This window comes from Eschrichtius robustus, chromosome 1 (genome assembly GCF_028021215.1).
Source record: "Eschrichtius robustus isolate mEscRob2 chromosome 1, mEscRob2.pri, whole genome shotgun sequence".
NCBI lineage: Eukaryota > Metazoa > Chordata > Mammalia > Artiodactyla > Eschrichtiidae > Eschrichtius > Eschrichtius robustus.
Genome location: NC_090824.1, coordinates 169,233,550 through 169,260,810, shown reverse-complemented (window position 1 = coordinate 169,260,810; position 27,261 = coordinate 169,233,550). Strand labels below are relative to the sequence as shown.

The window sequence follows — 27,261 nt, the reverse complement described above, 5'->3', positions numbered from 1 at the left end:
AGAGCCCATGCTCACCCCACCTCCCCATGCCAGGGGACACCGGGACCAGGACGGTGACCACAGAACGCAGTCAGTGATGGGAGCACTGCCAAGTCCTGCAATCAGGCGACACGGGCTGCAGGGCGGCCCCAGGGAAGGAGCCAGGCTATAGGTGGGCCGGCTTTCTGCACTATACGCGCACACACCTCTCCCAGAGATGATTCCCATCTGAACCAGGAGAAGCCTGAGCCTCCCACTCTCCGTTATCCAATTAGTCGGGAGCTTGTCTCCTGCAGGGATGGTGCCTGGAGCCCTCAGACCTGGTGGGGAGGCCCCCACTCGGAGCCGGGCTGTGAGGGGCGGAGTTAGAGCAAAGCTGGTCAGCCACTTCTCCGTCAACAAACCAGCCACACGGACAGCTTTCCATCATGACCTCAGGTTTATTAGTGGTATTAGCGAGTCTTCCCAAGGTCAGCTGCATGCAACACACAGGTCATCCTCATCCAGTGGTCCTAGAGCTTAGTTACTGCATGGTAAGGCTTCTTAAGTCACAGTGTATTCTTCAAGGCCTGGGCCAAAGAGAGAGGCTTCCGGACAAAATGACATCGTGAACGCTGAGCTCTGCGGGGCGGATCTAGACTATGCTGCACTTGACCTACAGGCACTGGAACACTGCTCACGGCGACGGCACCCGGACGCGCGGGCCCCCGGGGACAGCAGGCTCCAGGTGTCCGGGGAGGGTCTGGTTTCCGAGGGGGGAGCTCACGTGTGGATGCGTGTGTGTAGACAGAGATTGTAACGAGGCCGCCGGCCTGTGTGGGAGGCTGCCGGGGGCGTCCAGGGGCCAGCGGACAGGCGGACGTGGTCACGGGTCGTCGGAAAATCCTAACGTCTGAAGAGCAGTTTGTTGTCAAATAAAAGTCAAAATGGTGATGTTGTCGAAATAGGCATGGAGTTTTGAGGTTGTGGATATCACCATTTATGTAACTCAGGGATGTCTCCTTTCTCGGGAAATACAACCCACGTGTCCCCCAACTGCAGTGACCAGTCCCATCCTGAGAGCTGGCTGTCCACACTCAGCCATCGGGGCAGCCGGGCGCCCTCCCCGCAGGAACCCGAGCCCCAGCCGAGGGCGGGGCACACCGCTGCTGCCCCCTGGAGCGCGCTGTCCTCGAGGGGCTCCCTGCACAGCCGCATCCGGGGGCACCCACGTTCGCCCTCCACGGCTCCACACCACACGGACGTACAGACAAACCCTTGTCCGTCGCAATGAGAAAATTCAGAATGTGGCAAAATACGTGACTGTTCTACAAAGACTGGTTCCTGTGACTCTCCTTGGATAAAGACCCCTTTTTGTCCAAAAAAAAAAAAAAAGAAAAGTGGGTGGTGAGGGCATGCCCTTCAGAGGAGCCAGTGTCCTCGGGTGGGCTGTGGGTTCAGGGGTCGGGTCCTGGGTCCGGCTCCCACTCCTTGGGGTGCAGGCGGGCAGCCTAGATGTACAACGGGGTCTCCTGGCCTGTGAGGAGCCTGAACATGGCGGCAGGCATGGTCTTCATATGGATCTGCCAATGAGAGAGAGGGGCTGACCCAGCCCTCCCTGCCTCCACCTCCCCACCTCCGTCCCCTCCATGCGAGGCCAGCGATGCCCAAGTCCCCTGAGCGTGTCCTGTGTAAAGTACCAGCGTCCAGAGGGGAGGAAGAATGACCTGCACGCTGTCCACAACAAATTGGCACTTGTCATGGGCACTTGCCATCTACCTCTACAAGGATTAAAGCAGGTGCCGCTGCCAGCTGCTGACCTTCAACACCCCCTGAAAGGAATTCAGGGTGGAGATCAGGAATGAGGCCCTCTGTGCTCTGGGAAAAACTGGGAGAACAGGTCTTCAGATAGATATTTTCAGGAGCCGATTTTTTGAGCCCAATTCTCGTATCTCCTCATATCTAGAAAAACACTGAAATCCTTCCTGGTGACGTCTGCTCCTCATGACTAGCAGTAACCTTCATGAGACTAGCAGAACCTTCTGCAAAAAATATGTGCTCCATTGCGTGTACTCCCCCTTCACCAAAATCACATGTATACTGACCTTCCCCCCTGCCTCTTTGGAGCAGTTTCCCAGAGCTATATGAAATGCTGTCTCCCGGGCTACAGTCCTCATTTTGCCCCAAATAAAACAACTCACAACTCTCATGTTGTGCATTTTTTCAAGTCGACACCGTGGTCATCACCCCTGATGGCGGCTTAGAAAGCATACCCTGACTGTGCAGACTGTGACCTGGGCGCCCCGTCCAGGTCTTTAGAGGGTTTTACACGCGGTCAAGGGCTGGTTTTCCCTTCAGCTCAAGCTGACACCAGGTGCGTGAAAAGTTGGGCTTTTGACTGTGCACTGAGCTGAAGGCAGGCTGGGGCGCCCAGGCCTCCTTGGAAACTGCAAGGGGCCAGCTTTGCCTCGGCATGAGACCCAGAGGGCTCACACACAAAGTGTGTGTGCTGCAGGCGGAGGCCTGGAGCCCCCCAGCCCCTGGGGGTCAGTTAGCAAATGAGCCTTTGGGGCCTGACCTCAGTCCCTGGCGCCACAGAGGCTGGGTACGCCAGCAAGGCACAGAGACGGCTGCCCGGAGAGGCCGACCGTGGGGGGCACATACCCTAAATCCCGCCTGGGCCCCAGGCTCTGCTTCTGCTTCCTTTAAGCACTCTGCTCCGCAGGCTAGCCCGGGACCCGGCCGTGCTCAGGCCCCTGTGGGTGACCACGGCTCTAGGGGGTGGGCTGGCAGACCTCCAGCGCCCAGGGAGAGGCGGCCGCAGGTGCAGCCAACCCCCAGGGGCACGCAGCCAACCCCCCGGGCCTGCCCTTCCTCGGGCAAGCCGCTCTCAGGCCTTATCTGACCAACCCAGATGGCCAGTCTGGCCGAAGCGTTTTCTTGTCACCCAGGCTCCCCCGCTGGCCCCCAACACCAGGATCTGTCTGATCCACTTAGATGTTTGCTCCTTCATCAGCCTGCGATGGCTTTTCCCATCAGAAGATTAATTCTAATTCCTCAATCTGAAACGCACCCCCAAGGCCCAGCAAAACACCAGGTCTAGTTGACGGGTGACTCATTCTCCAAACGTGCTCAGGGATGATGGGAAACACAGGCAGACAAGCTCATCTCCCAGGACCAGCCAGTCCAGCGCGAGGTCCGCCCAGGCTGAACGGCTTCCCACACCCCGGGCCTGAGGTCCAGCCTGACTGGTACCCATTCACCTCAGGTCCAGACAGTCGGACGCATTTCTCCCGCTCCCAGCCCAGCTCCCCCGCCCGGCTGATGGCCCCAGCGGGGCGGCTGTCTCGAGGCATCTACCTAGGACAATTGGATTTTCCTTTCTTTGAAGCCATTTGTAAGAGAAGGCTAATGGCGCCTACCTGGCCCCCTCCTTCCTGAGAGCCGCTGTCTGCCACCACCCATGCAGGGAAACAGGCTTCCTCCCCCGGCCACGGGACTTTCACAAAATACTGAGTGGGTCAACGTGGCCCCAGGAGAGGTGTCCTGACCGGACATGATCCGAAGGCCCCTCAGGGAACAGCACCCTGCTCCCCCCACCAGCCTCCAAAGAGGAAGCCGTGCCCTCTCCCCACACAGCCCCTGGGTCCCCACCACCCTCAGAATCAAACCTAAACTCCCCGCCCGGCAACTGCCTTCACAGCCGTCGCATGTCACCCGCCTCTCAGCGCTGTCTGCCCCTTCTGCGCTGCTCTCACCCAGGCTTCACCCAGGGAGATACTCACGCATTCACCTTGACTCCCCGCTTCCCACACACCTACACACACCCACCCCCGCACCAGGGAGGCCTCCTTCCCAGCACTGGGCTGGTAGCCCCACTCCCAGCATCTTACGTCCCCCGCTGAGGTACCCTGCTCCCTCCTGAGCTCCCCGCTCTGTACCCCGTCCACCGTCACGCTGGCATGGCATCGCACTGATGCCAGAAAGAAGCAGAAAAGGAGGCGGGGTACAGCCAGCAGAGTGGGAGAGGGGAGCACAGCAGGGCCGGCCTGCGCATGCCCACCCCCATCCCATCAGCCACAGTTACCCGGGGTGAGGAGGGGATGCCAGACCCCGCCTGCAGCAGGCTCCCCGTGGGAGACACAGCCGTGCTCAGCTGACGCAGCCCCTGCAAGAGGCTCACGGAGGTCCAGGTGGGAGCACGCCAGCCAGCAGACGTGCCCAAGTCCCCACAGGGACAGGCTCTCCCAAGAAGGGAGGCTTTGCTCTGGGGTGCTTCCCCAGCACCTTATACACGCCCTCGGGGATTAGATGTCGGCCATGGAAACATCTGGGCTCCGAGAGCCCGGTTCTGGCTTCGGGCAGTGACCTCTCACCTCTCCCACCGAGTTGGACAGCGCCTGGACGATCTTCTCGTGGGCCGTGGCCACCACGCTCTGCCCGTTGATCTCGATGATGCGGTGGCCCACGCGGACGCCGCCCCGCTCCGCGATGCCCCCGCGCATGAGGCTGCAGATCTAAGCGACACGGGGGCGGGGGGTGGTCGGGTCAGCACAGGGTCCCCGCCACGCTCGCCGGTCGCCTCCAGCCCCCAAAGACGGGAAGGAGAATTAATCACACGCAGGATGAAGCCCCAGGGCAGACGCTCCTACATGCCATCTGCCGACTCGCCAACTGGGAGGTTACAGTTTGGAATGTGTTTGAAAATGGGAGACCCATCCCCCCTGCCCCCCACCGCCCTCGCTGGTTGGAATCTGCCCCCCTCCCGCCACCCGGGGCCTCTGTTCCTGGGTCAGGGGTGTGGAGGCCGGGAGGTGTGCAGGTAAAGCCCATCCTGGCAGATCCGCCAGCAGCCACTCTGCTCCTCTTTCCAGTGAAGACGGTCACTGCTCCCCCGTCACGGGGAGGTGGTGATTTCACCAGCCGACAAACGGAAAGAGATGATGCAGCCCCCATGTGTGTGAGATCCACTAAAGACTGGGTGTCAGAAGGTGGGGTCCATGCAGACAGCAGGGAGGGCGAGCAGCCCCAGGGCCCATGGAGAGCGGGGGGGGGGGGGGGGGGCAGCTGCACCCGGGGGGTCCCGGGGACCCGGTGGGAGCCATGGGAGGGGGGTGGGATGAAAGCACTGCAGCAAGAGAGGCTGGGGCGGGAGGGGGCAGGCAGGGCGCCAGGCCTCTCATCCACCCCCAGCCGAGGGCAGACGGCAGCGTCCCCGGGGCCGAGGTTACCCGAGAACAACCTCACCCGCACTGGAGGTCTCCCCTGTCCACCCCCGCCAGGCACCTCTACCCTGGGCCCCTTGCAGCAGTATCCCAGCCGTCCTGCCTGAAGGCTGCCCTGTACCAGACGTGTTTGAGGATGAGGAAGGCCGAGCCCAGAGTCTGGTGGGAGGAGAGGCCCAGGCTGGTGGGACCCTGTCCCCCGAGTGCCTGGGGGACACCCCGCATCACATGACAGCCTCGTTGTACCCATGGAGGCCTTGGTCTGTACGGTTTCCTCAACCTAAAGATGCCACCAGGAGCTTTTCAGGGCTTTCGAGGGGTCCTCGTATGATTCTGGTCAGCATCCTACAAGGTCAAGGGTCGGCCTGCCCGCAGGAGGCGCAGGTGCAGGCAGGACGGCCAGCCCTCCCCCAGACTTGGTGTTCTTCCCTTCCCACCGTGAGGCTCAACGCTGCGAGGCCTCCTCCACGCCCTGTGCTGAACGCCGCCCCCGCCTGGGGCCCCTACCTGGGTCATAGCCCCTTCCCATCCCAGCCCTGGCCGGGCTGCTCCACTGGCTAGGGGCTGACTCTCCACCCCCAGACAGGACCCCTCCACCCCACCTGCCCGTGCTCTCCCTCGGCACTGGCCTGGCAACTTTTGAAGGCTGAGACAGGCTGAAAGGCCACTGACCCCAGGCTGGCCCTGGCACCCCTGCAGGACTCCCATGTCATCTGTTTTGTGGTCCTTCCAGATCCACTTTGTGTGTGTGTGTGCAAATCCCAGTGCGGTGCCTGAAGCCCTCGAGGTCCCTCCCAGCCCTCAGGACCCATCTCTTCTAGAAGGAGACACAGATGCAGGCTGTCACAGCCCAAGGCCACTCCTACAGCAGAGTGGGCCACGGTCCTGGACCCCAGGCACCTGGGCCAGACCGGACTCAGGGTGGAGAAAGAGAAGCGGGCTGACCCCACCACCCATTTTCCAGTAAGGGGAGCACCCATCCTGTGCTGTGAAGGCTCTGCTTACCTGTCAGTATTAAGAATTAACTTTTATTCCCTCCGCCCCCTCACCCAGATGATTTAAGGGCATTTTGTGCCCAGTGTAACTGGCTCTTCGAAGATCCAGGCTTCAGGATGACCTGGCAGGTGTCAGGCAGGGTCCAGGTGCTCCTGATGGGAGCTGGGACACCCCGTAGCAGGCGCTGTTTCCCTAAGTCCCTAGTGGTAGCGTCTTCCCTTGTGGTGGAGATTTGGGGACAGAAGGTAAAGAGGGGAGGGGGACAGGGAGAAGGAGAAAACAGCTTTGCACCTTAAGAGGGGGTTGCCAGGACGATGGACTCAGACCCTGGCAGGGGACCTCAGCTGGAACCTGGGGGGCCAGGCTGGCAGAGGGGGCAGGAGGGGAGCAGAAAGTGCTGAGGAGAGGGCCATGTGGGCACATGCCTGCACACAGGCACACACAAACACACATGCACGTACACACGTGTGCGGGTGGCAGGCCTTCCAAAACGAGGCGTGCCCCCAGAACCCAGGGCCTTGGGCTGCTCTAATTTCTCAGGGTGCACCTCTCAGGAGGAACGCTGGTGTCTCCCAGCTGGGGACGTCCTGATTTCTTCCATGGTGTTGTGGGAACAGAGAGGAGGGGTCCATTTAGAAGGAGCGTTAACTGGCTCAGTTGGGGCCTGTCTGCAAACGAATGCCTTGTACTTCGGGCGTAATGAAGCTGAAAATGGGAAAAGCGCTTGTGCAGGACTAACTCAGGAGTCAGCAGACTTTTCCAGGGACGCGGGGAACTTATCTGCGGGGCCCACGTGATCCGTGGGCTCGGCGGGCCCTGCAGTCCCAGTGGGAGGAAAGGCGGCTGGCTGGCCACGACAGGGCCTTGTAGGCACCTCTGTGGCTTGGTTATTGACACCCGGGACCCTAGATGCAAACAGGACAGCCCCTGCCCAGCTCACAGATGGCTCAGGTCCACAGGTGCGCTCGCCCACTGACCCCGACCGCGCACTCCAGCATCTGATACGGGCAGAGGGCAAGCTCCCCACGACAGCCGTGCAGGCCAACGCCTGCCCCGCCACTGCCCAGCGGGGAGCCTGGGGCAGGCCCCTTCAGCTCCCTGTTCCTGCGTCCTCATCTGTGCGTGGGGACAGGGGATGCCCTCCCTAACCAGACCCATGCACAGACACGGGCTCTAGAGGGAAGCCCCAGGTTTGCAGGAAGAGCTGGCCGGATGGTGGCCTTTCCCGGTTCCTAGAACTGACAGACAGATGGACTGACACCCCAGACAGACGCCCCAGCAGGCCTACAAGTCTTGCAGCAACGGAACTAGACAGACTGGAGAACCAGAAGTCCTGCACGCCCATGTTCACGGCAGCTCGGTTCACAGTAACCAAGAGGTAGAAGCAACCCAAGTATCCATCAGTGGAGGAACGGACAACCAAAATGGGGCGTTTCCACACAATGGAACACGATTCAGCCTTAAAAAGGAAGGAAATTCTGCTACACATGCTATGACGTGGATGACCCTTGAGGACATTTTGCTGAGTGAAACAGGCCAGTCACAGATGGACAAAAACCATATGATTCTACTCACATAAGGTACCTAAGTATGTCATATTCAATGACATAAGTACCTAAGTATGTCATATTCAATGACATAAGTACCTAAGTATGTCATATTCAATGACATAAGTACCTAAGTATGTCATATTCAACTTCACAGGACAGGAAGTAGCACACTGGTCACCAGGAGCTGGGGGAGTGGGAGGTGGGGAGTCAGTGTTCACGGGAACAGACTTTCAGATTTGTTGATGGAAACAGTTCTCGGGATTGGTTCTACAACAATGTCAACGTGCTTAACGCTGCTGAACTGCACGCTGGAAAATGGTTGAGATGGTAAATTTCACGTTAGTTGTATTTTGCCACAATTAAAAAAAGCAAACAAAAACAGGAAAAGCAGATGTTCTAGGAGAGAGTCGGGGCCAAAAGAAAAGGGGGAGAGAGGGGCAGATTTCACAAGGTAATCCAGCTTCTCAGCCACAGGGCCTCTTGTTTTAAAGAAAAGACAAGCTACACTGAGATCCTTGGGGCCAGTGCTCAGGCTGGCAGCCCCCAAACACACGCACCCGAGTGCGCGCACACACACACACACACGCACGCGCACACATGCACCGGTGTGCGCACACTGACAGCCATGCAGAGGGCCCCTCCCCTCACCTCTCACCTGACAGCACCCAGATGTACCTGACGCCCCAGCGCTGGGACATACTTCACCTAACTGCTCACCCTAGACATTTAAGCAGGCACCTGCCACAGGCAATGTTTCTGGAGGCATCAGGCAGAAAACGGCAGCAGGTCTGCATTGGGGCTGACAAACACCACCTCCGGCCTGGCATTCCGCCACCTGCTCTCCAGCCACGGCCTCCCGGGTGCTCTCAGGGCGAGGAAGCCCCCGGGAGCCACCACGACCCCTGCCTCCTGGCCCCTAGCACGCGCACCCCCATTCACAGAGGCAGGATGCCAGATGGTGGGCGGGTGGCGCTGGGGGCCACGCGGCTCCTCGTCCACAGCTGGTCCCAAGCGCACGCACCGTGGGACTCGGACCCTGGACCAGCGGCAGAGGCACCGAGCAGTGGGCAGCACCAGGACCCCTGTGTGCACACCTGTGACCCGGGAAGGGCAGCCTGGCAACGCTGCCTTCAGAATCAGTGGGTAATACTTCCCCAGTTCCAGACCCCAGATCTGCTGTGACCCTGAACTCCACATCCCCAAACCTGCTGGGAAGCCCCCCCTGGCCTCAGCCTCCCAGCCACTCATACCAACCTGGGAACATCCCCGCACACCCCCACCGCAGAGACCCCTCCTGTATCTCCCCAGGGATGCACCCCCGCCAGCCTCCCCTCCCCCATCTCTGAGAGGGAAGGCTCAGGGCCAGGCCACACTCAGGCCACCCCACACCTGTCCTCTCCACTGCCTCCCCTTCCTCTCCCCCTCGCTTGAATTCAGCCCCCACAAAACTCTAGGCAGAGCCTCCCTTCCTTGTGTCTCCTCCTCCCCCTTCCCCACCTCGGTCCCCACGGCCTTCCCAGCTGTGTGACCCAGGGAAAGTTACTAAACCTCTCTGTGCCCCAGCTTCCTGGCCAGTCCCCATGCTCCTTCTTGGGCTGTAGTGAAGTATTTGCAGGGGAAGGATTTTGTTGTCGGGGAGGTGGGGGCGCATCAGGCCCCAAGAACAGGCAAAGCCCTTGGCCACCCCCCAGGAGCCTGGCCTTGAGGGGATGGCCGGCCCTGATGCATCACGCCATCCCCCTGCAAGGCTTGCAGCGGGACAGGGGCTGCACCTTACAAAGACCATGAAGCAGGCCCACCTGGATGGCGAGCTCCCCGGGGCCATGCAGGAGGGAGAGCCTGGGCCCCACAAGGCTGCCCAGCAGGGCAGGGGCAGCCCTCAGGGTCACACAAGCAGGGCCCATCTCAGGGGCTGCCGGTCACTGACAGTCCTACCTACCACCCACCTGCCCCCACCCCAGGGAGGGAGGTCCTGCGGGCAGCACCCAGGCAGGCCCTGCATGGTGGCTCAGGGTGTCAGGGGCAGGTCTAAGGCCCGCCCAGCTGCTCCCCGGGCCTGGGGTCCAGGCCCATCCACACGGTGCTCATAGCAGCTTCAGGCAGGGACCCTGGGCAACCTCCTGCACAGCCCCGGGCACATGTGTGTGCAGAGCAGCCGGGCAGGGTGGTGCCAGCTGGACCACCAACTGGCCAACTCCCGGGGCAGATGCCATGTCCCGGAAAGAAATTCTGAGGGGGTGCAGACAGCCTGGCCGGGCCCCTGTGCTTGGGTATGGTGCCAAGGGGCCTTTCTTCTCTGCAGAGTTTGGGCCCAGTGGGCCCTCCTTGGAGGTCTCGGTGTACTTCATGGATTTTCTCAATCTGCCCAGAAAGCTTCAGTGACTTGCCCAGTGTCACACAGCTGGGAAGGTACGGCCAACGTCAGCTTCAGATGCACCCACACCCTTTCCTTCTTCATCTTGGGCACCAGCTGGACCACCTTCCCGGCCAGCCCTGTGTTTGTGGGGCGTGTGACTGAGCCCTGTCTGGCCAGATGGATGTAGACAGAAATGGCAAGAGCCACATCTACACCCCCGTCTCCCCGCAGCTGCTGGTCAAAGAGCCCCCTGGGGGAGGGTGAGCCTGGGCCCCTGAGCGACCCTGTGGCGCGAAGCCCCCTCCCACGCTGGACTGTGACCCGAACGACAGATCAGCTCTCAGTCCGCTGAGATCCGGGGAACATCTGTTACAGCAGCAAGTGCGCCCTAACCCAGAGGGGACAGAGATGTCCTGTGACTCTCCCCGGCCCCGTGTAAACTCTCCACACTCCTGCACCAGGTAGGGACGGGGGAAATTCTGTCTCATTTGTAGTCCTGTTTCTAGAACGGTCTCCCGATGTGCCCCCTCTGTGACCGTGGAGGGACACACGCGTCTTCCCCCTCAACCTGACACCACCCCCATCCACTGCACAATCTCTTCCTTGGCTTTTTAGCACTCTGGGCTGGCTTAAGCAATCTGGAAATGACCGGCCTTCCCTCTTCTGTCCTCCATCTGTGGCCACATCCCTGCCCACTGGGACCTTTGCAGGAGAAACGACCCAGGAAACAGAGCTCACGCAGGTTGAAGAGGAGGTGGGAACTCTGGAGGGAAGAACTCCGGCCTGAGCTACAGGCACAGACTTTTGGCTAGACCAGCACTCATTCAAGCCCCGCATCACCTCCTCCTGGAGGCCCTCCTGCCTCCTCAGTGGCTGGGGCCCCGCCTGACACAGCTCAGGAACCTCACACACGACTCTGAATGGGTGAGTGAATGAGTGAATGAATGAATGAACAAATGAATGAGTGGGTGGGTGTCTTGCACACAGTGACTCTGACACTGCCATCGGCTGCGGGTCCCAACTGCAGGGGTGGGAGGGCTCCTCTCTCCACTCCAGAGCAGGGGTCTGCAGAGAACAGCCACCACTGGGACGAGGGTGCCGAGGGCGGGGCTGGAGGGACCCATGCCATGACCACGTGCTGGCCCGCCCGCCCTGCCTGGCCTGGCTGCTGGCAGCCATGCCCACTGGCTGGGACCTGCCCCATCAGACAGGAGCGGTTCTGGAGGGACGGAGAGCTGCCCCCCAGCTCCCTGCACCAAGCCCTCCACGTGCACGGTGGAGGCTGCCAAGGGCCGAGCGGACTCACGATGCCGTTCTGCACGCTGAAGCCCAGCTGGTACTTGAGGTCCGGCCGCTTGATGAGGACGGTGGTGACCGGCGGGCAGCTGACGATGTTGAGCTTCACCTGTGTCTGGTTCTTCAGACCCTGCAGAGCAGGAATGGGAGGCCCAGTGGGTCTCAGATGCCGCGGGGAGGACAACCTCAGGGGCCTGGGTGAGCCAGTGGCAGGGCAGAGCCCCGGGAGCTGGGGGACCGAGCCAGGCAGACCCCTCTCAGCCCCGGTGTCCCTCTGTGCGTGAATGCAGGCATCACCCTGACCGGATGCAGGGGTGCCGGGCATCCCAGGTGGCAGTGCGTGCCGTGACCCCTGTGCTCTGGTGTGCCCTTTGACCTGGCCAAAAAAAAAGCTGCCCTGGGGGCAAGGCCAGGCTCCGAGCACCCCTGTGCACAACTAAGAGGCTGGCACCAGGTCACCCTTGGCGGTGCCCAGGAGGGGCCCCGGCCATGCTGAGTGCAGGAGGACTTCCTGTTTGGGAAGATGGTGGGGGCACCTTCCTCAAAACAAAGCATCCTCCAGTGATGGACTCTCATGCTGGGGGTGGGGCGAGGACAGGGTGTGGCTGGCAGAGCGGAAATCTGTCAGCAGGAGGCTCTGGTGTCTGTGCCGAGACAGGCCAAGGGAGACCTCAGGCCCCAGAGGACAGTGGATGCCGCGGCCATGGTCCTGGGGTTGGGTGGGGAGAGGGGAAGGGGCCCAGCCTGAACGTGGCTGCAGCAGCAGGGAGCTCCTCCTCTGTGCACATGTGTGCATATGCACGTGCGCGTGCATGCACACACACACACACACACACACACACACACACACACATGGCCCCATCAGAGCCCAGGTTAGAAACTGCCCCAGGAGCTGCAGCCCTCAGAGCAAGGGTCCCGGCTGGCCAAGCCTCTGGCACCTCTGATGAAGGCTTCTTCTGTGTCTGTCTGTCTGTCTAGCTACACGGTACCCACTGGGTCCCCAGGTTCAGGAGCCCGCTCACAGGACCTTCATCTCTGAGTGACAAGGGAGAACAGAGGCCCATCCTCCAGCCCTGAGACCACAGCAGGGCTGGAGGGAATGAGCCACGGGACAGATGGCCCCCCGTAGGCTGAGCCACTGTCTGGACCCTTGAACAGAGCAAAGGCACCACCGTGCTGAGGTCCCCTTGGATGGCTGCCCAACGCTTCAGCCCGGGGGGCTCTCACAGACAAGCAGGGGCCACCTGTTTGTGTCCCCTCAGCGTGACCCTCTCTAGGGAGGGTCTGCACCTCCCGAACCTGCAGGCTAACGGGTCAGACGGTGAGAGCAGCCTCCCAGCTCAGATCCGGGCAGGGGAACCAACCTCCCTGTTTGCCCAGCAGGTGAGACTGTCAGCGAAAAGTCCCAGGCAAACTAAGACAAGCTGGTCACCCGACATCTACAGGTCCTCGGCCCTCACCTGGGGCAGCCCAGGTCCCTCTCTGATGTCAGGGCCGTGGTACAGTCTTGGGTTCAAAGTCACTGGGTGGGTCTCTCTGGGCTCCGCATTCTGGTGGGTCAGGGGGGATTACAAAGCAGCGAGGATATAGCGAGGTGGGGCCCCGCGCCCACCTTGATGATGCCCTGGCAGGTGGCGAGCGGCAGCCCCACCAGGCTGGTGCCGTTAATGGACATGATCTGGTCGCCGATGCTCAGCTTCCCCGAGCGGGCAGCCGGACCGCCGTTCATCATGTTGGCCAGGATCACGGTGGGCAGGATGGAGCCCCAGCCCGACTCCACCACCACCACACCCAGGATCTCACCCTTGTGCTTCTCCAGCTGCAGCTGCAAGGAAATGGGTAAGGTAAGAGAGGCCCACCTGAGATGGGGGCTGGGGGCTGGGCCTCTGCCCAGCACCCCGGAAGGACCAGCCCGAGCCGGGCCAGGTGCCTGCCCTGCCCTCAGAGAACTGAGGCCACCTCCTCTCGGCCAGGCTGCTGTCTCCCTGGCCCCGTCCAGCTCTGGCTCCCAAGCCCTCCTGGGACCTACCCAACCATCCTGGGAACCAGGAGCACAGACCCCCTCCTCTAGCCCCAAGCTCGGCTCCAGTGTCCCGGCTCCCACCCCCAACCCTCCCAGACCCACGGAGGCTAGAGGGACGCGTTCTCAGAGTCCAGACGCACACCCAGCCCGGCCCCCGCTCTTGTCTGGAAAAGTCCTTCTATTTTCTCTCTGCCTCACGGGTCACTCACAGAAAGCTGCCTGTCATTCATTCATTCAGCAACAAGCCAGGATCATCCACTCATTCCCAAGCAGTTAGGGTACAGGCCACCCCCAGGGATTTGCTCCTCTTCTCAGGAGAACTTTCTAGGACCCCTGAGCAAACCCACCGGAACCTGCCAAGGCTTCACTATGGGCAGCTTCCCAGCACCCTGGGCAGAACCCCAAGTTCCCCATTTTCAGGACGCCTCCTGCACGCTTTCCAGAAACACCTCGGGGGGCTGAGCCCCCATCTAATAGCGGCATTAAAAGGCACATTTTCAAGGTCCTTTTAAGACTGACCGTCAGCAGCTTCTTCCCTACAACAGCACCGCGTTTCCCACGCAAGTGCTCGCTGAGAAGGCAGGGGCCCCACACCAGGAAGGCTCGACCCCGCCCGGCCCGCCAGCTGTGCCCCCCGCCCCGGGCACCCACCTCCTTGCAGTTCTCCGAGTTGGAGAAGTGAATGAGGTCGTCGTTGTACATCTCCTGGGTGTTGATGATGTCGCTGTACTCCTTCTGGCTCAGGTCCTCGGGGTTGATGCCGTTGGCCCGCAGGAACTCCTGGTAGGCCACGCTGAAGGCCTGGCCGATGGACTGGGCAATGAGCTGAGCCTGTGGGGAGGGGCGCCCAATGGAGACGGGCAGGCGCACGGGCCCCGAGCGGGGGCCACGGCACAGCCTGCACGGGGGCCCCTGCTTGGGCTCCGAGGAGCCACAGAGAGACCGTGGCCCGGGTCTCTGTCGGGGGAGCCCTTCTGCTGCTGGTGCCCTGCCTGCCCCCACCCGAGCTCCCTTACATCCCAGACATCCTAAGACAAAGCACAGTTTCCAATAACGTCTGGGGAAATTATGAATTATTTGCTAATGATCATAGTTTCGTTGCTTTCACTGGCGACTGTACTATATTTTCTTTTCACCCATCTTTCTTTTTTTTAACAAATGTGTTTTATTTATTTAAATATTTATTAATTTTTATTAAATCAATTTAATGAAATTTAAATTAACTTACTTAAAATTAAATTAATTTTTATTAAATAAATATATTTATTTGGCCCATGCGGGATCTTAGTTCCATGCCCCGTGCAGTGGAAGCGTGGTCCCCTAACCACTGGACCGCCAGGGCAGTCCCCCACCCATCCTATTCCAAACACAGACTGGGGGGTGCATCCTCTGGGGAGCGTCACAGAGACTGTCAGTCACCCACCCAGTGTTTTTACTTCTCTGGAGCAAGAGGACCCAGTCCAGCGGCGGGGGTGGGCGGGCGGGGGGTTGCGGGCAGGATGTGTGCCCAGCTGCCCTCGTGGGGCGTGTGGATGTGTCAGGCTGAGGCCAACGAGAAGCATGCGACCTTGGGGACACCAGCACAGGGCAAATCATGGAGCAAATCACTTCTTTCTACTTCAACAGGACCACTTCTATGGACTGGATTGCATCTGATACTGCAGAGGCCCGAACTCTGAACAGTCACTGCCAAAGCTTACGTGCCACCTGCTGGTGTGCAGATAAAGGACCATGGGAGGTGAGGGCTAAGGACCCAGCTACTGGGCCACGTCAAGCACCCTGGCAGCCGGGCAGCCGGGGGAGAGCAGTGGGACCCCTCAGCAAACCTCGGGTCAACAGGGCCTGAAAACATGTGGAATTGAGGGTTTGGCCTGAATCCCATTCTTGCTCTACACGCTGCATGATTCTCAGGCTGCAGATGAATAAGCCTTTGTGAAAAAAGTGGGCTGGGCTGGATAACAGAGGGAGAGCTTGGAGCCCTTCGATTCTAGACCGGATGGCCCTCCCAAATTGGGCCCCGAACGGTCGGCAGGAGGGAAGCCCGGGTCCACTAGGCAGGACCAAGCCCTGCCCGCCCCCAGGAGCAGCGTCCTGGCAGTTTGGCAGCTCTGCTCAGAGGGAGAACCAGCCACAGGCACGGAGCCCCGGGGCCACCAGCTGGCACCACTGGCCCAGACGTGTATGGAGCTGGTGGAGGCAGCCCCGCGGTGGCAGGTCCTGGAGGGCGCCTGGCCCGAGGCTCAGGCCAAGCTGAGGATCCATCAGGGCCTCCAGGAGGAGGCTGGTCCCAGGATGGAGGGCGGAGGGCCGAGGGCCACCCGGCGGCCTGGATGTGCCCTGCACCCCTGGGGTCTCAGGTTTGCTGACACCAGCCGCCCCCAGGCCTCTGGGTCCATCTTCCTCTGACTGGGGTCCCCTGGCTGGGAAGGGGGTGTGAGAGCATAGCTTCGTTCCCCCCACCCACTGCCCACTGCCCTGAGCCTCCCCTTTGAGCTCTGCCCAGTCGGGGCCCATCACCTGGGGGAGCCCCTGGGAGGACAAGGAGGTCCACGCCCAGGCTCCATGGGACGCAGTCTGGGAACCTCGGCGTCTTCCCACCAGCGGCTGGCTGCAGTCTCCCATTCCCTGTCTGCTCTGAGTCCTGGCATCCCTGCCACCTGAGCTGGGGCCAGTCCTGAGGGATCGCCCCTGCCCCCAGGTCACAGCCAAGGCTGTGAGCCCAGAAAGGTGGGGAGCGTCACGGGGGCCTCCCCGAGGGGCTGGCATTGGAGGCTGGCACTCAGAGGGGGCCTCCTGCAGGTGGGTGAATAGCGGGGGAGGCTGCCCTGCCCCCCCAGCCCTTTCACTTCTTTGGCTCACCTGCACTGCCCTCCACTTTACAGAAGGGAAATGGAAACTCTGAGAGGGCCACCAGGGTCCTTATGGCCACCTTCCATTTTCTCCAGGTGTCCCCCTCTGTTCTCACTGGACCCTTGGATCCTTCACTCACCCCAGCAGCAGTCGCACCCTGATGGGGCCACCATCAGGGTCCGACTCTCAGGATGGCTGCTCCATCACCTCACGCCCCTCCCAGCCCATCCTTCCCATGTGCCTTGAAGGACCACCTGGAGCCCCGCCCCCACCTTTGCTCTCAGCCTTCTCTCCCACGGAATAGAGAAACTCAGGCCACAGCAGCACCCAGGGCACAGTGGGCACCTCGGAGCCCCTTTCTGCTCCCCGAGCCAGCAGACTGTTCACCCCCTGCCACTTGGCCTGCTTCTTGCCTCACCTGCCCATCACCACAGCCCTTCTCCAGGGCCCATCACATCCCCCCAGGCTGGGTCTCTGAGACTCCTCGAGCCATAAGCCACACAAAAATTCCCAGGCAGGTGTCCACAGACATCTGTATAATGGTGAAAGGAACACGTGTGTGCACTAGTGAGTCTGTATGTAAATTTCCTCTCTTATAAATGTGTCATTGCTTCAAAGCACTTGTAGGTGACTTCAATTTCTCAGCAAAAAGGTCACTGCCTCCACCCACCCTGCATTCAAACATGAAAACACTGGGACCCTTCCCCACTGCTCCGGGTCCCTGACACACCCTCAAGTCCCTTGGTAACCGAGAATGCCCTTTCCAAGCATCCGTGGAGGAGAGAGAACTTTTTAAAATCCTGCTCTGGCAACAGCCCCAAGAACAGCTCAGCTGCTGCCTCCTGCGTGATCCTGAATCAGATCTGCTGTGGGGGGGCAGCCCAGAGATCCCGCTCACCTCCTGCCCTGCAGCTCCCTTCCCCAGTCCCTTTCTCCCTCTTCCAGGCTCAGAAAGATGCTCTCATCCCATCCAAGGAAGGAGTCAAAGGGCTTATGGTCTCTTAGCGAGTCTGCAGTATTTTAAACGTCAGAATTACAGTTGACCCGTGAACAAAATGGGGGTTAGGGGCTGTGACCCTCTGTACAGTCTAAAAAAAAATCTGTGTCTAACTTACAGTCAGCCCTCCGTACCCGCAATTCCTCCGTGTCCGCGGTTCATGATCGCGGAGTCAACCAAGGCGGATGGTGTAGCGCTGTAGCATCTACTACTGACAAAGGTCCATGGGTAAGTGGGCCCTCGAAGTTCAAACCCATGTTGTCCAAGGGTGCACTGGATTTTCCAACTTCTTATGGCCTGAAATGGCCATGAGCAAAAGCAGAGGCGCTTCCCCATTTGCAACCCTGGAGTGTGGGGCGTGCATCTCAACAGAAAAGTTAGTCAAGGGCTACTTTATTTGGGGAGAACAAGGTTTTGTTAAAGGACCTTGTCGAAGAGCTCCTCGGCATATTTAACTACGGTTCCATTTACAAACAGCTCCTGAAAAATGTATTTCATGAAGCGAAACAGAGCTGTGTTCATGGTCTCTGCAAACTCAGAGTGTTAGAAAAATCACCACTTCCACTGGAAGCGTCCATGATGGGGCACAGGGTCCCCATCCTATACGTGCTTTCCTGGGACCATGGAGCCCATGGGGCCTGGGCCGTCGGGAGGGGAACATCATGCCCGAGCATTTACTTACATCCTCGGACTCAAACACGTGGCAGATCATCTTATACTGCTTCTTCCCCTCCTGGGCCCCGGGGGTGGTCTCGATGCAGTCCTGGGAGGCTGAGCGCGGCATGCGGCGCCTGGCCATCAGCACCACGATGTTCCCAATGTCCGCGATGTAGGAGATGGTGCGAAGGGCGTGGTCCATCATGGTCTCCTGCCGGGAGAGGCATGAGAGGGCCTGTGTTACAGGGAACAAGCCCTAAAAAACACCCAAGTTTGGGGGCTCTCAGCCTCGACACTCCTGACGTTTGGGGCTGGACCATTCCATACTGTGAGGGTGTCCTGGGCACTGTAGGATGTTCAGCAGCATCCCTGGGCCCCCACCCACTAGACGCCAGTGGCATCTCCTCCGTCCCAAGTTGTGACGACCACAAAGATCTCCAGCTGTGGCCAGATCTGCCCTGAGGGACAGAGTCTCCTGGGTAGAGAGCCACTGCCCCAGTGAACAGAGCATTTTAGGGCGGTGATTCCCAGTCAAGGTGATGTGCCTTCACCTTAGCCCTGCAGCTTCCAAAATGATGCTCGTGGGGGCATGATGCTGGGTGGGGCGCCCGGTCCTGTGGGGGAGGGGCAGCAGCTGAGGCCCGTCCCCACCCGATCGGAGGCCGTCTGTGGCTCTGGAGAAGGCGCCTCTCCCTGCAAGGCGGGCTCCTGGCCCAGACTTCCTGCCAAGCAGAGGAGGAAGGCTCCAGAGCCAGTGTTTCCCAGGGATGAGTTCGTCCCAGGAGCCCAAGCAGCATGGGCCTGGGCAGGGGGTCCCAAGGCAGCCTGCCTGACTCTGATGGATGGGTCTCCGCAGCCTTTCAATCCCCCCGGGGCCCTGGCGGGCCCATCACTCTCGATGGCTTTTGTCATCTGGCAGAAATCTCCACCAAGCATCATTCCCGGGACCCCTACCTAACAAGGCTGCACACAGAGGCTCTGAGAAACTAATCAGCTGGTCTTTTATGCCTTTGTCCTCTTTCCAGAAAAGAAAATGGGGCATTTCTGCAACCTATGCAGCCCCTGTCTTCCTCACAGAAGCCACTTCTGCACACTTGCCTTCCTGGAGCTGCTGTGTTTTCTGGCCAGCTCGGGGTGGGGGGGGTGGGGGGGATTTATAACCACAAGAACCCCCTTCCAGGAGGGGCCGCTGGAAACGGGACAGTGAAGGTGGCTCTTCGGCATCTCTTGATTTCCAGCCACTTTCAGAAACACCTGACTCAACCCCCAGGTGTCAGAAATGAGCTTCTCCCCATCTCCGAGCACCTGTCAGTGGCAGAGCCCGCTTCCTCCCAGACAAGGCCACCCGCCACGTGGCCTCGTCCCCTTCCTGCCCCAACCGGCCACTCGAGTTCCCACAGTCTCTGCATCTGTTCCTGCCTCCCAGCTTCTCTGCTAACGTTTCTTATTTTATAGTCAAACCAATTTCCTACCACCATGCTTCCAGTTCATCCTCAGCGACCTCGGAGCAAACTCTCAAACGATCCATGGTGCCCACGACTGGCCAGGCTACCCCAGACACCTCGGCCAGGCAGCCAGGCCACGGCTCATGGAACCTTTCTGACCCACCTTCCCAGCTCTTGTTCTCCTCACTCTCGGTGACCCCAAAGCCTGCAGGGGCCAGTGCTCGGTTAGTTCATCTTTAGGAAGCACCATCCACCCGCCACCCCCAGCTAACCCTGCATGACCTTCCCTCTCCCCAAGGCCAGTTCCGAGGTTCCAGGGTGTGCAGACAGGGAACCCGGCCTGTCTTATTCAGGGCGGCCAGCATTTTCTCCTGAGCACACAGGGAACCAGGTGTGTCCCGTCTGCCCAGTGAGATGGGGGCTCCTCGGGAGCCGGGCACCTTTACTTCTCCCACCAGCCCTGACCTCCCAGTCAAGAACGCTACGAGCAATGAGCCAGACGCCCGCTGTACTCCAGCAAGAAAAGTCATTGACGTTTCCATCATGGAAGAGAACAGAGAGCAATCCCACCAGATCTAGTTCCCAACCGTGTGTGCAAACACCCCGAGTTCTCTCTCTCCCCCAGGGCCTCTTCAGGTGAGGGGGACAGGGCCCCAGCAATGGTGGGGCTTTGCTTACCAACCCACAGGAGACCTGCTCCCTGCAAAGCAGATGCAGGATGAGGCCACCAGCCCTCACTCCCCACCAGGCTCCGCAGAGGAGGTGGGTGGGCACGGAGGGAGGAGCAGACTCTCCCCGCTGGTGGGGAGCAGACCCAGGAGGGAGCTGCTTTCCGTGAAGCATGAGGACTCCCCACGTGGGGAGCCCCAGCTGTGAGGATGCACAGGAACGCCGGGAGGAGGAGAGGAACAATGAGAGAGCAAGAGGCCGGGCACCGACCACGCCGCAAACTGCCACAGTGAGGAGAGCCCGATGGGACAGAGCGACGGGGGCTTTCCACTGGAAAACGGGAAGTGAAAACACTCTTTAAATACCTCCAATGAGCAGAGGTGAAGTTCAACCAGAGAAGGGGGAGGACTCTTAAAGTTGAACTTCAAAGACCACTGGAGGGGCGGTAAGAAGGACCATGACCAGCTTGCCTCCTGCCCGGGACTTCCAGCGAGATGCTGCCCATCGAGGACCCTGTCCTGGTGGTCCTGGATGCCGTCCTCGCTTTGCCCTTCCCCTGGCCTGGCACAGCTCGGCCGACCCAATGGCCATGAACCTGAGCCCTAGGGAGTCTAGGGCTTCCCCAGGACATCTGACCCGCTGGAGATCAGGGGCACATCCTCCTCCACACCGGATCCCAGTCATCAGTAGCACGTCCCTGGGGCAGCCCGCATAGGCTGAAAACCCTGAGGTCTCCTGCTCTGTGGTTCTGGAACATTCCTGTCCACAAAGACCTGGGGAGCCACGGGCACCTCCAGCAACCACCAGAGGCTCCCCAGGGCACGAGCTGCGACCATGGGGGTCCAGCCAGCCCTCCTCAGAGGATGCGGGCAGAGAACAGCATGTGGGAGAAGGAGAAGATGCCAGGAGGTCTACGGTGTCTGGGATGCAGTCAGGACTCTTGGAGAGAACCCAAGAACCGACGTGGAGAAAGCAAGGCTTCAGGAAGAACACAACAGGGCAAAGAGCCAGCACAGACAGATGGTCAAAACCACAGCACAGCCCTGCTCTGTACCCGGGAGGTGAGCACCGGCCAACAGATGCTGGTCTGGGCAGCGGCTGTGCACGACTTGGCCACGATGCTGCGGCTGGCGGGATGGAAAGCCCACGTGTGTTAAGGACCGACCTTGAATGAGCAAGCAAAGGAAATCGTGGCTTCTGGCTCTGCCCACTCTCGGGAACGGACGCCCTGTCCCCGGACCCTGTTCAGACACCAAAGACCCAGAAGGAGGGAAGGGAGGAGTGAGGGGAAGGGGCTGGCATGTGTGAGCCCTGCTCTGAGCTGCCTCATCTGTCCTTCAAAGGGCCCAGCGCTGGGCTCTCCTCTGAGAATCAACAGGGCTCCAAGATGTCCGGAAACTTGTCCAAGGCCTCAAGTTCACAGGGATGGGCCCAGTTCTCTGATGCAGGAGCATCAGAGAAGGGCTGACAGAACAGGCCTGACACTGTCCGCAGAAAGCCTGCCCGCAGGTGGCCTTCGGCCCGTCTGGGAACCTGGATTTCAGGAGGGCTCCCGACATGCCACCCGACATGATAAGAGTGGCTCACCTTGCCTGAGGCATTTGGGCAAGCAGTGTGCTCCAGCCTGAGCCCCGCTTGCTTTCAGGAGCCTGGGACTTTGGCACATGGCAGACAGCACAGGTGCCTATGTGACCAGCCCCCAGTAAAGACCTTGGGCGCTGACGTTCTCGAGCTTACCAATGGCCCACGTCTCACACGTGCTGTCGCAGCTCGCGGCTGGGAAGTTCAGCTCATCCTGCGTGACCCCATCAGGCGAGGACCCTGGGTTTCCCTGGGCTCAGCCCCAGGCATCTTCTCCTTCGCTGGTTCTGCTCTGTATCCTGGTGCCGTAGTAAATCACAGCCTTGAGTACAACTATATGCTGAATCCCTTGAGGCCTCTTATCAACTTACGGAACCTGGGGTGGTCTCGGGGACCCTGACAGGTGGGTGGATGAGGGATGAGGGCTGGGGGGCGGGAGGGAGGATCTGGTCCAGACAGTTTGCCCACGAAAGATCGGGAAACAAAGCCCGAGGCTGTGAAGTGTCCTACGCCTGACCCGGTTGGGTGGCTCCCTGAGTTCTCGCCAAGTGCAAGGCCCCACGGGGGACAGGGCAGCTGGACACAAAGATCAGAGGGCCAAGGCATAGGCCTGGCCGCTGGGACAGACCAGTGAGGAGGAAGCGCCAAGACGGTGGGCGGACGGCAGGGCACGGGGGCTGGGAGGGAGCCGTAGCAGAAGCCACGTCACGGTGCCACTCCGACTCCAAGACACGCCCTGCAGCCTCCTCTGTCCCCACACGTCAGGTCTTCCCACCCACTGGGTCCTGAGGGGTGACAGCCAGCTCATCCACTACCTGAGAGCCAAGCTGCACTCCTCCCAGCAGCCCAGCGATGGGCATGGTCCACCCCAGGAGAGACCAAGTGAGAAAACACACTGAGGGAGTCAGGAGCCATGGTCTACACTGTGGGACCAGGGTGCGTACGGAGTAGGGGGCAGGTGAGCAGGACCCTATGGTGCTGGTCTCAAATAGGAGGCACGTGTATGAACTCTTGGCTTTTAAAAACAGATACTGTCCAGCTCGGTTCATTTTTAGGGCCCAGGATCCACGGCCCCCCAGCAATGATGGGCAGAGCCAGCACCCAGGTCTCTTTCTGTGCGTCCCTCCCCACGGACAGGAACCACGGCTCCTTGAAGAACGGCCGGTTCCAGGTGTTGGGCAGGGAGTGCAAGGAGGGCGGAGAACATCTCATTGTCTCAGGAACGTGTTCCGAGACCACGGGCAGACCGCCAGGACGGCGCAGGGCCCAGTGGGAAGGCCCTGGCCAGATCTGGGTGATTTGAGCACCCAAGAGAGTAACGATGGTAAGGGATTATAACACAAGTTTAAAAAAACAATCTGGGAGTCCACAGTGAAAAGGGAGAGAAAAAAGGAGGGGAAAAGAAAAAAAGAAGCTCTTCTGCACAGAAGCACGTTAGAAAGTAAAACTTGGAAGCAGAACAGAAGAGAAAATCACCAGTTTGCATTTCTGACGTTGTAACTGAGTCCGACAAGGTCACTGCTGGATGTGACACCATCAGGCAGAGGGTGCTGGGGAACTGGCTGCCCACATACTCAGCGTCGCAATATGGACCACTTGCCAACAGCAAGAAGTAAGGGGCCGTCACCCCCGCGTCTGGCCGGCCTCACCCGTCCCCAGAACGAGTGGGGCCCTTCCCCATCTCTGTCCTCGGCCACCTCCCTCCCTCCTGCACTGCAAAGCTCATCCACCCGTGCCCCTGCCCACACCCAGCTCCCAGCCCCTTCCATCTGGCTCCGGTGTCTGCTTGCCCGTCTCCCCACAACGGCAGGCTTGTGCACGGATCCAGGCACAGGAAGACGAGAAGAACTGAGGTCAGACATGAGCTGGGCACGTGGTTTACAGGCAGAAAATCATAGGACCCTCCCCTCTGGAGCGCCGCCGCACCGGGCTGGGGCAGGGCGGGGGGGTGCGGAGGGCCACCCGGATCTCCACCCTCCAGCTCCATCTCCCAGCCCCGCACACACAGGCCTCGAGAGGGCCGTTCCAGAATCCCGATGGTGAGCACACGCCCTCCCCCCGCTACCCGGCTCCCCTTCATGGTGTCTCTATTTCATCCCTGCTGCTGTGCACACCTGATCGCCAGCTTCACCCCACTCGGCCCGAGGCTGCTGCCCGCCCCCAGCTTGCTCTACGTTTCACAGCAGGGGCCGGGGGGACTGTCCCGGGGACGCCGTCTCACCCCCGCAGAGGGGGTCTGCAGCTCAACCTGGCTCTCCTGGGAGCTCCTGCGCAGGATTTTAAAGCGCCGTCTTCCAAAGCTCACCTGTGTGTCTGCGTTTAACACCTTGATCCTCTGGGTGGAGATGAAGAGGTCCACTTCGGTCAGCGTCTGGGCATCCCCCTCAGAATTCTAAGAAAGGATGGTGGAGACTGTTACAAACCTTTAAAAAAACTAACTCAAACAAAGGCCTGACAATCTCACGAGGGACCCTGAGCGCCCCTAGAGGGAGAAGCTCCTCAGCAGAGCAGCCATGGGAGTCTAAACACAGCCCTCCCCAACACACCCCAGCTGAGTGAGCTCTCAGGGCAGTTGGCACAGGAGTGAGAGGGGGGACCGCTTCCAGGAGGCTGAGCCCGGAGGGCGCCGGACGCTGGGGGGCTTGCGTCACAGCATCCAGACTGCAGCCGCCAACTCCCGGAGAAGCGGGCCTGCCTGCCCACCCTTCCAGAACACGGCGGCTACACAGGGTCTGTGGATTGGAGCTACATTTCTTGGATTTGGGATTCCAAGTATCCCCACGTAAAGGGGAAGAAATTTTTCCAAGAAGGTGGATTAGCATATCTGCATTTTCTTCTAGTTTAAAGCCAAAGTCATGTCAACCCCCAGCAGCATTGGTCCAGCTTCCAAAAACCCTAAGGAAGCAAGACCTCAACCAGACGGGGCGCTGCCCTCACAGGACACTGGAGAAGCCATCCCACAGATGCCCGTTTTGTCATCTCCCGGGTACACCCATCATACGGCTGGAGCAATGTGCAAAAGAATGTTCTGGAAGCTGAGTGCAGTGCTCGGGGTCTGCCCTAAACTGGGACAGCCTGTCACAGGGGATCCTAATTACTACCGTGCAGTGGCAGTGACATGCGAGTTCTTGGGTTTCTCCACCGAGGTAAATACTCCTTTCTGGTCACTGGGGGAGCCTCTTCTTTGTGGTCACTTGTGGATGGGGGTCCATACCCCTACAGTCACCAGCAAATCCCTGGGGTGGGGACTCTCTGCCGGGGACACTGGTCCCTCATGGAGACCCTCCCATCATTGTTTGCCTGGCCAGCTGCGGGCAGATCAGTGAAGGGGCCCTTGGCAATGACCCTGAGCATCTTCCTGGCCGAGAGAAAGAACAATTCTTCATGGAGGTAACCGCTGGCCCTGGCTGGCACCAAGGTCTGGTCTGCCTACACCGACCCCTCTGAGCTCTCTGGACTACAGACCCAAGGAGCAGGCTGTGGTCCACACTATCCCGCTCCAGCTGCCAGCGGGGCACGGGGTGACTGTGGGTGGGGGCCATCGCCTTGGGGGAAGCACACCCCACTGCAGGTCTGCAAAGCCAGGCTCGTTCCGCTGTGCCTGGAGACACCCAGCACAAGGTGGCTTGGGCGGAGGCAGATGCGTGAGTTCCTTCCTCGCCCACAGCTGAAGGCATCCCAGGAGAGGCCGCTGGGCAAAGAGCAAGCATCACAGGGAGGGAGGTCTCACTGCAGCGGGAAGGGAGACCCCGGGCAGGGTCCTCTGGCCACACCGCCAGAATGTGGTGTTCCAGGCGGGCACAGAGGACTAGCTCTCCTGCTGCCCAAGCAAAATCCAGTGCCAAGACAGCCCCTCGGACACAGAGCACTGGATACTTCCTGCATCAGGGGGATAGTTAAAACATGCCCAGCATTTACTAAACGACCAGGTTGATGAACAAACAACTGAAGGTCAACCCGAGATTTTTAAAAGTCTGCCCATGCTCCAGAAACTTCTCAATAGAGAAAGCACCCCTTGGGCAGACTGCATTTCTCATCATCCCGATTCAGTAAATTAAACTTAATGAGTCTAAATATCAGAGCGATTTAATTAATTCTGTACAGGGGCCCTAGGCACTGAACGCATCACATGGTCGCATCAAATGCCACATTTAAAAACGTCTACACAAAATGGCCACGTCATGGCAGTAACTGTGCTCTAGCTCACGGAGACTCTAAAAAAGAAAAATGAAAAAAAGGGCAACGATTAAATGCTTCTGTAAGTGGGCGGCTTAAAAAAAAAAAAAGTGTCTGTGATTTCATTCAAAAGTCTAGCATTGACCTACCAAAGGAAGAGAAAAACCCATCTGCCACATTGTCTCTGTTCCTGGGGCTCCCCCCAGCCCCCTCCCCCTGCACAGGACATGCCACAGAAACACAAGCAAACCCCACATCCTACACACCGCTTTCTTCTTGATTTTAGCAGCCTTTTGCATCCTCTGAGCAGCGTGAAAGAGAAAAGAAAAACAGGTGGGCGCAAACCGAAGGAAGGCCAGGTTGCTTTGCCGTCTCCCGACCACCGTGCGGGGCTCGTGCCTGAAGCCCCTCCCCCTCCGTTGAGGAGGTCAGAGTACGGTGAGGATGGGGAGGGGCTGACATCCTTCCTCATCCCGCAGGGAGACCCCTGACTGCCCAGAGGGGCACCTCCTCAGACCACCACCCCTCCCTCCTGACCCCATCAGCTTTGCTGACTTGGTCCTGTCCTCCCCCTGCCCGGCTGCACCCACCCTTCAAACCCAGGTGATCCGAATGACGCGCACCGAGAGCTGCAAGTGCGTCAGAGTTTTTCTTGAGGTCATAGATTTAAATAAAACGTATGATTTTTTTTTGCTTCCCTTTCTGCAAGTACTTTGGCACTAAAGATACAGAGACGGTCAAAATGGGATGAGAGGCTCTATACAAACACGTGACTGGAATGCTTCAGAACAATTACATTTTAAAAATCACGTGTCCTGGGGGCCCAGTGGCAGTTCCTCATTATGGAGCCTCTCTGTCCCCAGCCGGCGTCCTCTCATCCAAGGCAAACTCTCCCTCGGCCCCGCCAGGCACCTCAGACATTCCCACTCTCGTGCCCAGGGCTGTGGGGTCAGTGCTGGACAGCGGCCCGTGTCACCCATCCTGCTCCCGTGCTCCCTGCAGGGAACCCGGGTGCTCCTGGGCCGCCCCTACCTTGACCCGGCTGACGGCCTCCTGTGCCTGCATCATTCTGATGTTTTTGGATGGGTTCCGCTCTGAGAGCAGCTGGGTGGAGCCCAGGTAGTTGGCAGCAAAGATGATCCCATCGATGAGGTCTTCTGGCTCACAGGGCCCTGGAACTGAAGGGGGCACAGTTGTCAGCCCTGGAGGACAAAGGCAAGGCAGCGGGGCCAGGGGCCACGGGAGAAGGCTGACCCGTGTTGTCCCGTCTGCAGGGAGTAGGGGGGGCGGGGCTCCTGCCCCCGTTACTGACAGCGCACCATACAAGTAACTGCACAGAATCAACACCCGGCCAGGAAACCCTGCACCCTTGGTGTCAGGAGGATAATTCCGGGGCCAGGAAGCTGTCACTTAAGGCACCTGGGCCTCCGAGGGGACAGCCGTCTGCTGCAACCCCAGAGGCGCCCTTTCCCCAACATTTCC

At 59.7% G+C, this 27,261-nt stretch overlaps 1 protein-coding gene across 1 annotated transcript in view; it reads right to left on the bottom strand.

Moving 5' to 3' along the window:
* Positions 1–497: 497 nt before the first annotated feature.
* The window catches only part of APBA2 (amyloid beta precursor protein binding family A member 2), a 126,209-nt gene continuing 99,445 nt past the window's right edge, over positions 498–27,261 (bottom strand). Inside the window, exons 6-13 of the mRNA XM_068538127.1 lie at positions 26,812–26,957; positions 23,909–23,995; positions 17,934–18,119; positions 14,056–14,235; positions 12,994–13,206; positions 11,392–11,511; positions 4,335–4,475; positions 498–1,541 (exon numbers count right to left, since the gene is read on the bottom strand). Coding sequence (XP_068394228.1) covers positions 1,470–1,541; positions 4,335–4,475; positions 11,392–11,511; positions 12,994–13,206; positions 14,056–14,235; positions 17,934–18,119; positions 23,909–23,995; positions 26,812–26,957 — 1,145 coding nt within the window. The 3' untranslated portion in view covers positions 498–1,469. The remainder of the gene's footprint in view (positions 1,542–4,334; positions 4,476–11,391; positions 11,512–12,993; positions 13,207–14,055; positions 14,236–17,933; positions 18,120–23,908; positions 23,996–26,811; positions 26,958–27,261) is intronic.